Source organism: Podospora pseudopauciseta, chromosome 6 (assembly GCF_035222475.1).
Source record: "Podospora pseudopauciseta strain CBS 411.78 chromosome 6, whole genome shotgun sequence".
In the NCBI taxonomy this organism is placed as follows: Eukaryota; Fungi; Ascomycota; class Sordariomycetes; order Sordariales; family Podosporaceae; genus Podospora; species Podospora pseudopauciseta.
Genome location: NC_085895.1, coordinates 3,030,209 through 3,042,799, shown reverse-complemented (window position 1 = coordinate 3,042,799; position 12,591 = coordinate 3,030,209). Strand labels below are relative to the sequence as shown.

General features: G+C 50.1%; 2 protein-coding genes and 1 non-coding gene across 3 annotated transcripts; 1 reads left to right on the top strand and 2 right to left on the bottom strand.

The window, feature by feature from the left end:
* Positions 1 to 4,431: 4,431 nt before the first annotated feature.
* On the bottom strand, positions 4,432 to 4,523 carry QC763_0097020. The gene has a single exon. It is a non-coding gene; the product is annotated as a tRNA-Glu (tRNA).
* Positions 4,524 to 6,484: 1,961 nt separating this feature from the next.
* Positions 6,485 to 8,524, top strand: QC763_607250 (uncharacterized protein). Its single transcript, XM_062914567.1, has 2 exons — positions 6,485 to 6,704; positions 6,759 to 8,524. Exons 1-2 carry the CDS (start codon positions 6,674 to 6,676, stop codon positions 7,520 to 7,522), a joined length of 795 nt encoding a protein of 264 aa, XP_062763253.1. The 5' UTR covers positions 6,485 to 6,673; the 3' UTR covers positions 7,523 to 8,524.
* A 2,282-nt stretch (positions 8,525 to 10,806) lies between these two features.
* QC763_607240 (uncharacterized protein) lies at positions 10,807 to 11,649 on the bottom strand (the record flags this gene model as incomplete). Its single annotated transcript, XM_062914566.1, has 1 exon — positions 10,807 to 11,649. One exon carries the CDS (start codon positions 11,647 to 11,649, stop codon positions 10,807 to 10,809), a length of 843 nt encoding a protein of 280 aa, XP_062763252.1.
* Positions 11,650 to 12,591: the final 942 nt, after the last annotated feature.

Below are 12,591 nucleotides of genomic sequence, written 5' to 3'. Positions count from 1 at the left end.
TTCTGACTCTAACACAGACATTGGTTCTCTGTCATAACTTTTATACCTACCCTAAGCGGAATAGTTGTTAATGCAGCCAGGGTTATTTTATAGTAACTTCCACCAAAAGCCTTCCTGCAGCGCTAACAATAATTACCGTGGAATAGGTGTACGCTCCAGAGATAGCTCTGCCATAGTCTACCTCTAGTATAGCCTGGTCTCAGGTGGACTCAACTATTGCCCACCGTGCTCAGGGTTTGCTCACCGTGCTCAGAGTTTGCTCACCCTGCTCATGGCTTTACTCACCCTGCTAAGGCCTTGCTCACCCTACTCAGGGTTTTACTCATCCCTACTCAGGGATTCTTCACTTCTGCTCAGGTTGAAGCGGCGAGTGCTCAGGTCCAAGAACGGAAATGGAAATTGTCCATGTCTAGATTCAGATATTGCAATAGGTGTTAAAAATCCAGCATTTTGCATACAAAAGTACAAATCCATCAACAACTAAGCGCGTATAATCTCTATTATTACAGATATTATAATGTAAATACTTTTGTGTACCAAGGTCTGATTTATGTAAATTTATTTACACGCATGCACTATAAATGGGGTTGTTTGAGGATTTATAATTTGCATGCTCACTCCTAAGTCCAGCATTTTTCCGGCCACGTAGTCTTAGTAACAAAAAACCAGTCGTATTCTTCTGCGTTAATTCGTGAGACGGCGTAGTTTTTCTCCTTTTTTCCAACTTGCAAGTTCCTCCCGTTCTTCTTACTTTTCGCAACATGTCTCCTTCCAATTCTTTTCGTTGTTTTGTAACACGGAGCCAACCTAACTGTCTCCACCCAGCAACTCAACCAGATTATCTTGCAAAACGACGCGGTGGAGGCAGAGCTAGAGAAGGCGAAAGAACTGGCTGAAGCAGCCAACGCCAAGGTTCAACCATAAATAGAAGAAGGTGTGGCTTGAGAAAATGTCTCGCGCTGTGTCGCGCGGCCTCGATAACGTGGAGGAGTTCGAAAAGCTCGAGCGCGGGGAGGCTGCTGGCAGATGGTTTCCCTTCTGAGTCTGCCTAGCATCTCGATCTGTAATTAGGTCCCTCGGCGCTACCGCGGTCATATCGTCGCTGTTAGCATCGCCGTTAGGTAGTCACCCATCAAAGCACGGCAAACCCGGCGTTACCCAGTTCCCCAAGCCATCTCCTCTCAGCCAGGAGCCATCTGTTCTGGGCAGCAGCCCTTCAATAAGCCTCAGGCGATAGATCGTAGAAGCAGCGCTACGCAGGACGTTCCTATCCTGAATATTCCCAAGCCTAAATGCGCGATCCAGAGTTTAGTCTAGTAATAAGGTCCTGAAAAAGAAAAATTTGCTATTCATACCTTTTGTACCTGTGTATACACCAACAAAAAAAAAGTACCATCGTGGATGATGACTAGCAGATATGAAGTCTAGCAATACAGGATTTTTGCCCTTTGCTTTTTGTCAACTTTGTTATGTCCGTCTTTGTGTTTTTCCCATTTACTATTTGGGCGTTGAGCACCGGATGCTTTTAAGGCTGCCGAGGACGAATCCCGCAGGTGTAGTTATTGTCCGCTCAGTATGCGGAAGACCTCACCAGCCCATGCAGCCACCTGAGCGACCTCAATACTAAGGAATCAAACCTCCGCACGGAATCGAGCTCACCGTAGACGGCAGGGGTGAACATGTGGATAAGTACTCGGTATGACGGCTAGAGTCACCCTGTAGCCAGCTTGAGTTGAAGTGATAAAGTATCTTCTACCAGACACGCCGTTCGGATCTTCGTTGGGTACAAACATCAGGAATTTGATGTCGGCAATGGAGAGCAGAACATAGGTATGCTCTTCCATAGCTATATTTTAGGCAAATGATAGGTACCGGGAGGAGACTACATTGCCACCTACATATGTTTAAAGATACAGTTCTGCATTTATGTAGCGAGATTTGTCTTTGAGATGAGACAGATGACAGCGGTATTTGGCGTAAAGCGTATATCAATAAGTGTTTAAAGCCGCTTAGATGATATTCGCGTTATCTGAGCGAGATGTTGAGTAGATCATACTGTAGCCAGAAATAGCTTCGCTTTCTAGAACTTACATCCGCAACACCTATAAGTCCAAGGGAAACATCTCTCAGGGTTTCTAGTTTACATCTCTCTCTCACATACACAAACACATACATACACACAAAATGACAGGAACACAGACCAAAGTGACCAAACCTGCCAAGAAGAAGCTCCATGGAATTAAGCCCCCGCTTTCCGAATGCCGAAAAGGGCGTCAAGAAGGATGCCGAGGAGGATGCCAAGCAAGATGCTGAACAGGATTCAGAGCAAGATACTGAGCCGGTTGATCAGAACTTCCTGTCCTGGGTTGAGAATAGGGAAAACCCGGCAGAAATCATGACTTCAGCTCAACAATTGGAGATGCTATCACGGACTGCTCAGAAAGATGTTGATGAGAATGCTAAACTTTTTGGCTGGACAAAAGGTAATTTAGGCACAAATGGGTCCTTGTATAACATGGGCCAATAAATTCTACGGTATTCTGACTCAAGCGAGGAACTGAAGTCGATTCGGTGTTTATAGAGAACATTCCAAATTGCCTCAGCCGACCTGGCCAGCATAAAATGAAGATGAAGAATCTATCTTGAAAAAAAAACAACGTCGAGGTAACAATACAAGGAGTAGCGTGGGATTTTCCTCCCGACGAACCATGTCCAATAAGATTACTGAACCCTATTTTCTGGCACAAGGCCAAGACCACGTCCAGACGCAAAAACATCATTCACAAATATAAAGATGAAATTTCTGTCACCTACTGAACCAAAAGTTACTACGAGTTGGGAAACAAGGTCAACTTTCCGGCGGCTGTGGGGCAATAAGATGTCAACTATGCAGGAAGATATCAAGATAGGCGAGCACACCGTAGTTCCTAAGGGCGGAAGTGCTCCTCGACACTCTTCGCTTCCCCAATTAAGAAAATACTTTGTAAACGTGCGGATAGTAAATAATATATGGAAGGGAAAATGTGTAGGTTAGAAGCGATTATATGATGGGTGTGAATCAGCAAAGGAAAGTAGATAGAAGCCGGAAATGGCTGTCCCTTATGTAGAGGAGAACCCCGTCGCAGAGATATTCGTTTTTAGATCCTGCGTAAGCCGTGTGGAGCCCAACAGATTCTTTCCTCAGGGGCTATTTATGGCTTCTACTGAAATATTGTGTCTCAACTTGTTGTTCTTGACGAGCCCTGCGGTTTCAGAGGACCATGTGTTCAAAACCTGAGCGTAGACTGAGCACAAGGGAGCCGACCCTGAGCCGTCCTGAGCAGGCCTGATTAAAGCGGCGGGACGAGCTAACTACGTTGCGGATTGTGTGAGGTTCATATTCGTCGCCGACTTCCAGAAGACTACAGCACATAAGCAGGTTGCATAAACTGTGGCATGCCATTTCTTTCAATCTCAGTAGTATGGAGACGCATCGCGAATCCAAGAACTCTCCCATCTGCGAACGGGCGGCCTCCCACTCAGTCGAAAGTTCGTGAGCGGGTGCTGTTATCCGGAACAGGTACTCCACCGCACACTCGCTGGTATGAAGCATGGCAAAGATTTATTTTTTGAGATGTGTATCAACCAAGGCAGACTGAGAGATTGACTGTGATGTGTTCACTCGTGATGCCTCTTCCACTCTTAGCGCTCAATAGTTAACCACTTGCTTTGCAAAGCTCCTTGGGACGCCTTCATCGTGACATTGGCAGATATCAGCTCGTAAGTTGAACCTATGAAAGCCACGCTTGGTGGAGAGTGAGGTCAGGCCATCGCTGTTGGATGCCTTACTACCTGCAAGGTTCTCTTGGCCGAATGATAGTCGGGATGGGCAGAAAAGTGGGCAAGGTAAGAATCTTATCACCCCACAATGCTTCATTCCCTTGGCAGCACCAAACCCAAATCCCAGGGACGCGGTCAACACGTTGTCAATGCAGGGCGCTTTTGTCCTCTAATAACTCGCCCGCTGCGGCGTCCGTCATCTTGAAGCTTGTCTCCATTCCGGAAGGTCGTATAAGCAGGCCCCAATTTTATGTGCGGCTACGAGTAAGCATTGAGACCCAAGACCTGATAGCAAGCTTGACTGCGCCACAAACCTCATTAGCTAGTCTGTCTTAGGGCTGGATGAACTCGGGACATTTGAGCGGTTTCTCATCGTTCCAAGGCGCTTTCTTGCTTGTAAAACGTCACTATGGACTCAAATGCACCCATTGTGTTTCTTGTTTGCGCTGCACAATGACGGTGTGTGTAACTGGTGAGAGCTGATGGGTTTCCACTTCAGGCCAACCATAGTGATGGTTTTCAATGTCCTGATTGGCACGCCAGTAACTCTCTCTTTTTTTCAAGGCATAAGTCACATGACCCAACCGATCAATCCAATCGGAACCATCCTCATCGGGTATGGTGTAGCGGTAACATCGTTGACTCTCACTTCTCAGAAGTGCCTGTTCTCTCAACAGCCCCGGGTTCGACTCCCGGTATCCGAGTCCTGTCTTTTGCATTTTTTGGTCTGTCGAATCTCCCAGTTGCTTCTATCGAGATCGTGTACAAAGGGGGCTGTTATGGAAGCAGACACACACATAAAGATGTGATAGTCCAAGTAGTGCTTATGTTTTTTCGCATGTTGCGTCTCGAATCTTTTTTTACCTCATGTGGTCCGTGCTTGATAAGATTGACGTTGTGTTGGTCCAGGCACAAAGCTTGGCATTCTGGGTACGGAAATTTGATCGCTCACCTCAGCAACAACCACCTGCTTTCGGAGCAAACGGACTACAACATCAGCAACTCGCTGGCACATGCAGCTCTCGAGAGCAAATCACTACCCGAATGCGAATGAGAGCTTGCCGGCAAGCTGCGAGAACTCGGCCACCTTTCCCCACAGGCCTGCCCAGCCTCCAATGATGAGCGCGGGGAACTTGTGCATCGGTGTGACTGGGCCGAGGTCGTGCGCCGCCGACGACACCATTTGGTGATCGCAGGAGGCCAGCTCAGCTCACAGAAGGCAGTTTCCCCGCGTCGGTGACAGGTTGTACCTCACGAACCGGCCACCCAGTTTACCCAGGATAAATTATCGAATATCGAAGCATAATATCCCATATTGGGGGTCCGGCCCCCCGCGTCTTTGGGGAACGTGCCTGTCGTGCTCGCCGGGGACAATGGATGATGAGAGAGCTTCTGGAATTTCGTAACCGAGAGCCAATGACAGGTGCCACTCGCAGCCACGAGGAAGCAGGGCCGGCGAAGGTGGTCCAGACGCGGGTGGGGATGCATGCAGGGCTCAGTGAAGCTAAGAAAAGCCAAGTTTGGACAAGCGGCCCTAGCCGGCCCCCCCTCGTCCCTGATGGGCAATTGATTGACAAGATCTGTTGGCACCGGAACCAGGCATCCCACTCGCAGGGCAGCGAAAACCAGCGCGCTGGATCTGCCTTCTTGGCAGCTGCTTCATGGTGATGGTGAGGTTTCTGTCTGTTCTGTCTGCTGACTGCCACATGAAGCACAATGTCTGTAGGCTGCCTGCCAACTGTGTCAACATGATCAGACGGCAGAAGATGAATGGGCAAGGGCAAGGGCAACCACAGGCTCAGTCTCACGGTAGGTAGGTGGTCAGCCAACAGCGACGCAAGGGAGCCTGCCATCTCGCCTCCACTTTGCTCTCCGCCGCACGGTATCTAACGCAACACCGTGGGTCAACAACACCCGACATCGTGGCCCTGCCCGGCTGGTGGCCCTACGCTAGCGGCTCACGTCTTTCTCTTTCTTGATCATGACTGCCGTCCCCTTACTCGTCCCCGCCGCCCCAGGAACCTTTTTTGTTTACCTCCTTCCAACCACAGCAAAACCCACCTTCCTCCAGCAACATGATGCCACCAGTTCCCACAATGAACAGGAAGCTGAGCCACGGCTTCCTCGGGTGATATTGACAAAACTACCTTATCACCACCACCCGCTTGTTGCCCATATTATCCCCAACTTTTTAGCCTATTGAACACACACACACACACACATATACACACACCACACACACACACGACGTCCGGTATTACACTGCAACACTTAATCGGGATATTGCGACATTTTAAATCCAAAGGACCTCGCTGCCTCTTATCAAGATTACGGTATTGCTGTTAATTTGCATACATACCTTTTTCCTTTTGCTCCGGTTGTTCCATACCATCCCCCCCTCCCCGCATGCGGAACGACCCAGTCACCCGAGACATTTTTCGTGATCACCACATCACCATCGGTCCGTTTCCGTTTGACCTACACGGCGGTCCAGGCGGCTTTTTGAACTTTCTGCCTTGCCTTGGCTTCTTTCCCCCCTTGCCTTGGCTGGTGTGGTCCAAGATATCGTGGCTGACTGGCAAAAGGGAGTATCCTTGGGTGTACATATAAATAGGTGTTCGACAAGTCCGGAAACGGGTTGTTGTAGTGTTGGCTCCTCTTGGATTTTTTTTTTTAATTTTTTTAACACATTTTGCCATTCACTTGGCAATCCTGCGACGTTCGCCCTCTGGCAGCTGTCCACATCGCATCACTTACACCCACGATATCGGGGGCTTTGCTGTCCTCTCGGGACTTGCCCTCACATACCTATCACGCCTCACACCATCACCACCAAACCCCACTTACAGCCAAAATGTTCCTCCCAATACACAACCTCATACTCGGTGCGTTCCCCCTTCTCCTCCCCTCTCCCCGTCCTTCACTAACGCATCACGCAGCGCTGGCAACCCCCCTAGCAAACCAAGGCGTAGCAGTAAACCACTTCAACCTCGGCTCTCGCGCCGTCCAACCCATAGCAAACGCCACCCCCCTCCGCATCATGCCTTTAGGGGCATCAATAACCTACGGCCAAGCCTCCACAGACGGCAACGGCTACCGAAACGAACTCCGCAACCAGCTCGTCGCCGCCGGCAACACCTTGGTAAACTTCGTCGGCTCCCGAAAAGCGGGCATAATGCGCGACAACGATGTGGAAGGCTGGCCAGGCGCCCGCATCGACGAAGTTCACTCCAGAGCCGTCGCTGCGGTGTCGGTGCCGAAATACAAACCCAACGTTTTTCTTGTGAATGCGGGGACGAATGATGCGTTGCAGAATAAGGAGGTGCGTACTGCCGCGCTGAGGATGGAGGCGATGTTGAAAGATTGCTGGACCTTGTCACCCCGGGCAGTGGTGATCCTTTCAACACTGCTGCTCAATAAGGATCCAGTCGTGGAGAGGAGGGTGTTGGATATAAATGACCAGTTTCGGAGGTTGGTTAAGAGCCTGAGGGATGAGGGAAGGAGAATTGTGCTGGTGGACATGCACAACGATCAGGGGCCGATGGAGGGGGTGGATTTTGCTGATCAGACGCACCCTAATGATAGGGGATATAAGAAGATGGCGAATATATGGTTTGCCGGGCTGGTGGCGGCGGGGGATGAGGGGTGGATTCAGACGCCCGAGGTTGTGGCGGGGCTGCCGGATGATGGGCTGAGATCTTAGAGGGATCGAGAGCAAGTTGTTTATGGTGGTCCTGCTGGTGGTGTTGGGGATGAGGAGGTGGTGGCTGCTGACGGCGGTGATGAGGAGAAGGGGGGGAATGAGGTTGGCCCGGGCGGTTAGACACCGAAAACAACACCAGTCCCCGCAGAAAGACCAACATGGGCTACATCAACACCGGCTGCCACCACCAAATCGCCCAACAGCGAACCAGGGCAAGTAACACCAACCTCGAGTGTGAATATTGTTGAGGAACAAAAGCAGGAAGGCTCCCAGTCTGAAGAAGGCTCTCCGTCTGAGGAAGGCTCTTCGTTTAAATCCGTCTGGTATATAAAAACGCCAAAGGACAGCATCACGACCCATATCCGCCTGCAGCTGCTGCCGTCTATCGCAATTCTGATTGAAATGTTGGAGAGATCAACCTCATGGTCGGGTTACCTTGTTATCCGTCTCCTTATTCTTTGGAATTTGTGGAGCTTTCAACTCAACTACGGCATAGGGTCTATTTGGGGGCTTTACACGACAGCATTGTTTTGGATGGTTTATTCTGAGCAGTTCGAAACCATGTCTCATATCCACCTGCTGCTGCCGCTGTCTATCGTAATTCTATTTCCAAGGTTGTATAACTAGCATTATGGTCGGGTCACCTTGTTATCCGTCTCCTTATTCTTTGGAATTTGTGGAACGTTCAACTCAGCTCCGGCACAGGGTCTTTTTGGGGGGCTTACGCAACAGCATTGTTTTGGATTGTTTATTATGAGCAGTTCGACCGAACCTTGTTTCTCCTCTGGTTGGTGTGTGGGGGCCCTCTGCCTGAAAAGTTCCACGATGTAACCATCGTGGCTTCCCAACAGATTCGATAGCCTATGAATGGCTTATCATGGGTATGGAGCCCACCGGTGTTTTTTATAATGGCTTGGGGAAATGGAGGATGATGAAGTGGAGGGAGAAGATGAGCGTCATGGATTGTAGAGTAAATTATTTGCACAGCGGAAATAAAGCGTTACTTTTATGCTTATAAATGTATTTGATGTCCTTGAAGGTGGATTGACTGGTCGTCTTTGAGACTCTATCCAGAGTGTGTTTACTCTTGTTCGATGGACATTGGCTCCTCCCTGATGTGTGTGTAAAACACAAACCGTCTGTTTTCACCCAAAGTGAGGGGGGCCTGGGAAAGTATTGACCAAGGTAAGTGTTGAAAGATAACAAATAAGGGCTATGCATAGATGGATTCCACCAGACAACAGTGTCCATTGTCAATACAGGTAGGTGTGAATCAAACTCAGATAGGTGCCTAATAAGCTCTATGGAAGGTACCTTGACGGTGCAGAACGGCGAGCGCTGGCCATCGGTGCCCGATGATGGGTGGAACCCTGGTCCATGCATGTGGGAGACATCTGCAACTTCCCTTCCTTCGACTTGGACCAGCTGCGGTGGGGGGTGGGGGGGTGGCATTTGGTCTGTTTCTTTGGAAGCTCTCAGCTCTTGTTCCTCTTTTGGATTCCCCAGCCGATTCCCACCAAGACGTACGGAGTCCATACCAACGCTTATAGCCATTGTGGACTCTGGGTGACATCTACATTCACACGGATAGGTGCACAAAAGCAGAAGAAGGTAAATAATATTCAAGCCCTCGTAAGTAATACGGACGGACCCTACTCAACCTGACACCAACATGGCTAGGAGCTCAAAATCCAAAAGCAGGTTAGGGGCCTTGAATCCGGGTTTGGACTGTTTCACTTTGCCTGACTGAGCTGTAGAGAGAGAGAGGCCGAGAGACGTGCCGGTCTGAAGGCGTGTTCTGCTCTGTCTGGTGCTGGCCGTGGGAGAGTTGGCAGGTCGACGACGACAACAAGGACAACATGACATGTACTTCGATATTTGTCGCATGTCTGAGTAGGTAGGATATGGCATAGATAGCCTACCTCCGGGACCATGGGCTCGGATGGATCTGATACATTAGTAACGGCATGGCTGCAGGCTGCATGTAAGATGCCGCACCTGGATCCGACAGCTGCATGATGCAGCAGGTGGTGCAGGCCAGACGACGGTCCACTAGTTGGTCGTCGATCTAGATCCTGAGCACGTTATAGGGTAGGCACAAATGATGGGTATCACACCGCAATAGGTAAGTTGTGTACCATATATTGTCAGGTGCTGAAAGTCTTGAGATGGCAGATCCATACCTCCCCTACTCCCCCACCTCCATAGCCCTCCCTAACCGCCTCCTCACACTCCCTCTTCCACCACTCTCTTGCCTTTTTTGGAAAAGTATGCCGCTCGCGATAATAGTTTCTTTTCCTTGGCGAGGAGCATCTCTGCTTCGGCGGCGTAGTACTCCCGGGAGTACTTCACCAACTTACTCGAGTACAAGGCGATTCGGGTGCGGTAGTAATGGCTGTTGTAGAGTTTTGAGTTTGAGTTTTTTATGGCGGTGATGCCTGGGTGGGAGATGCGACGGGTGGTGGTGGTGGTGGTGGTATTAGGTTTCTGATTCTCTTCGTTTCTGTTGAATTTGGATTTTAGTTTGATTGGAGCCCCGATTGTCAGGTGGAGATAGCCTGGGAAGAAAGCGAAGTCTGGTGCGCTGTTGTCGTCTGGTTCGGGCTCGACGAGGGCTTGTTGCTCCATCTTGATGTTATTAACTGACGTCCTGATGGATATGAAGGAGCAGGAGTTTGGTTGGTATGCCTTCAAATATATATATATATATATAACGTTATATATAAAATAGGCGTTAAATGTGTGTTATAGGCCTTCGGGGATAGTCGAAAGGCCTTCTTAGATGTTTAAGAAGTGTCATAACTATCTCCCAAGGCTTTAATATTTCATCGTAGTCCCTTATTTTCTGTCCACAGGGGTGCTACTAAGCGGAGGTTCGGATGGCAGTGAAGAAAAAGACGGGATTTTGGGATGGAAAGTTGCTCGGTGTGTCAAGTTAAATATTAAGGAGACAAACTTTGTTTTTGAGTTTGGTGGGCGGACAAGCTGTGCACCTGTGGTAAACTCATTTTTCCCAGTCGATAACGTTTGGTACCCAGCTGAGTGAAAAGACATAGACTGCCATGCCCTTCTTGACATAGGTAAAGATGAAATAGAATATTATCCAAAAGATCATATGACATGTAGAGACCTCAGATATTGTAAAATTTCGCCCATGAAGATAGCCAGAAACCGCGGGACCTCCCAAGTAGCGTGCAGCAAAAAGGGTATCAAGATCAACCTTTAGAACGCCATAACGCCGTCTCCATGCAACCCTATTCACATTATACCCTCGTCCACGGCCCCTACTCAACCACACTCAACTCAGCCAGCCCATCATCCAAAGAATTCTTGGTCTCCACGCACTCAATCTGATGTTTTGGAACGACCTTGAACAGCCTATCCCAACTCTCCTCCCCCTTCCCATTTTCCGATGACGGCGAGGGCGAAGGTGAAGGCGAAGGTGACCCCGAAGGCGAAAGCCCCGGCGAGCCGGGTCCCAAGCCCTTCAACATCCCCAACGCCGCTCTCGCCTCCTCCTTCTGCCTCGTCATCCCCCGCCTGACAAGCTCGGCCTTCTGCAAACCCTCCAATGCCTCTTGCTCCTCAACCCATTTCCGCAACCTAGTCTCATCCTCCACCCAAGGCATCCCTCCCATCTCAATCAACCTCCATCTGAGTTCAGCTACCTTCTTCGGGTCCGAGAGCTCGTCAATAGCGGCATCACCCCTCAGCCCAGGCCATAAAAGGATCTGTCCATATTGATCATATACAGCTTCCAAGTAAGGTGCACCACAGTTACACGTCACCTGCTCTTGTGCCATGATCTTGAAGATGCTGTTTTGATTCTTGCACGTCGCGCAGGTGAAAGCAGCTGGGATTCGGAGCTTGAGCGGGGGTCGGCCGAGGTGGTCTCTCATCTGGCATCCTTGCGGGGCATTGCTGTGATGATGGCTCGGGACACAGGTCCGGGGATCGTGGGCGTGGGAACAGGAGCTAACTCGTCTGTCTTGGGAGAAGACAAGGAAATTGCTGGTGTTGTCGCAGTGGCAGCATGTGTATTCTTTCGGGGTGAAGGGTGAGCAGATGTTGATGTGACTGGGAGGGTAGATAGGCTTGAGCGCCGGTTTCGTCATCGGTCGCTCCATTGTTGTTATTCGTGATCTGGGATGTATATCCCTTCTCGTGGTTGAGAGTATTTTGACGAGGGGAGTATCTTCGGGTAGCCAAGTCGAGTGCTGCAACAAAGTCGTAGCTGGCTCTCTCGGTGGTCGCCGGTTGACTCGGGGGATTTATTCGGAGTATTACTCTCAGTCGGCTCCTTCGGCGGTGTCTTACCCAATCGAGTTAATGTCTTCAAGCCCAACAGCCTTTTGTATCCGGCTCTTCATGTACTGTCTGGCTCCTTCGGAAGAGGGACCGGAGTAACTTTTTGTGCTGCAACCGGTGCCGCTCCTGTGGTACAAAAAGCCGTTAGTCCCCAAGTGAATTTGTCGAGAGCTTGGGGAACATTTAACCTTTCGTACCTACCTGAGCACCCACACCTCCCGATTCTGCTGGAGCTAATGTAGAGCGTTGGTGAAGGAACTGGGACGCCAAAATAAACAAGCTCCCGGTAGCTGATGTCAGGGCTTGACGGACTTTCCCCTGGAGCTCCGTAGCTGAGCGCAGGGCCCGCTGTTCAGGATCTGGTCATGGTCGATAAGATTCAATAATCCTTACTCATGCGTGCTGCTGGATACCGAGACCGCAAAGTGAAGTCGTGGGAATCATGACGCCATCTGTGCTACCCTTCATCAGCCAGTACAGTACCATCGTGACTATCTCACCATCTGTCCGGGTTTCCCCACACTGACCCAAAAAGCCACCAAGGGGAGATGTAATCTGACACCGAATGCCACATTGATCGGCAATCCCGGTCCCCCTCCCAGATCACGGACCCCGGGGGACGGCAGCCTTTGGTACGCCTTGCATCGTCGATGATGAGGGATGGGTGTGGCAGGGCGAACGCAAAGGTCCTTGTTAAAACGAACGGCTACCGATCGATCGCAGGTTCGTTGCGCACAGATGGGGTACCCAAGCTCCTGGGA

Coding starts and splice junctions, on each gene's coding strand:
- QC763_607250 (XM_062914567.1), top strand. CDS start 6,674: ATGTTCCTCCCAATACACAACCTCATACTCG. Junction 6,705..6,758: donor AATACACAACCTCATACTCG/GTGCGTTCCCCC, acceptor CGCATCACGCAG/CGCTGGCAACCCCCCTAGCA.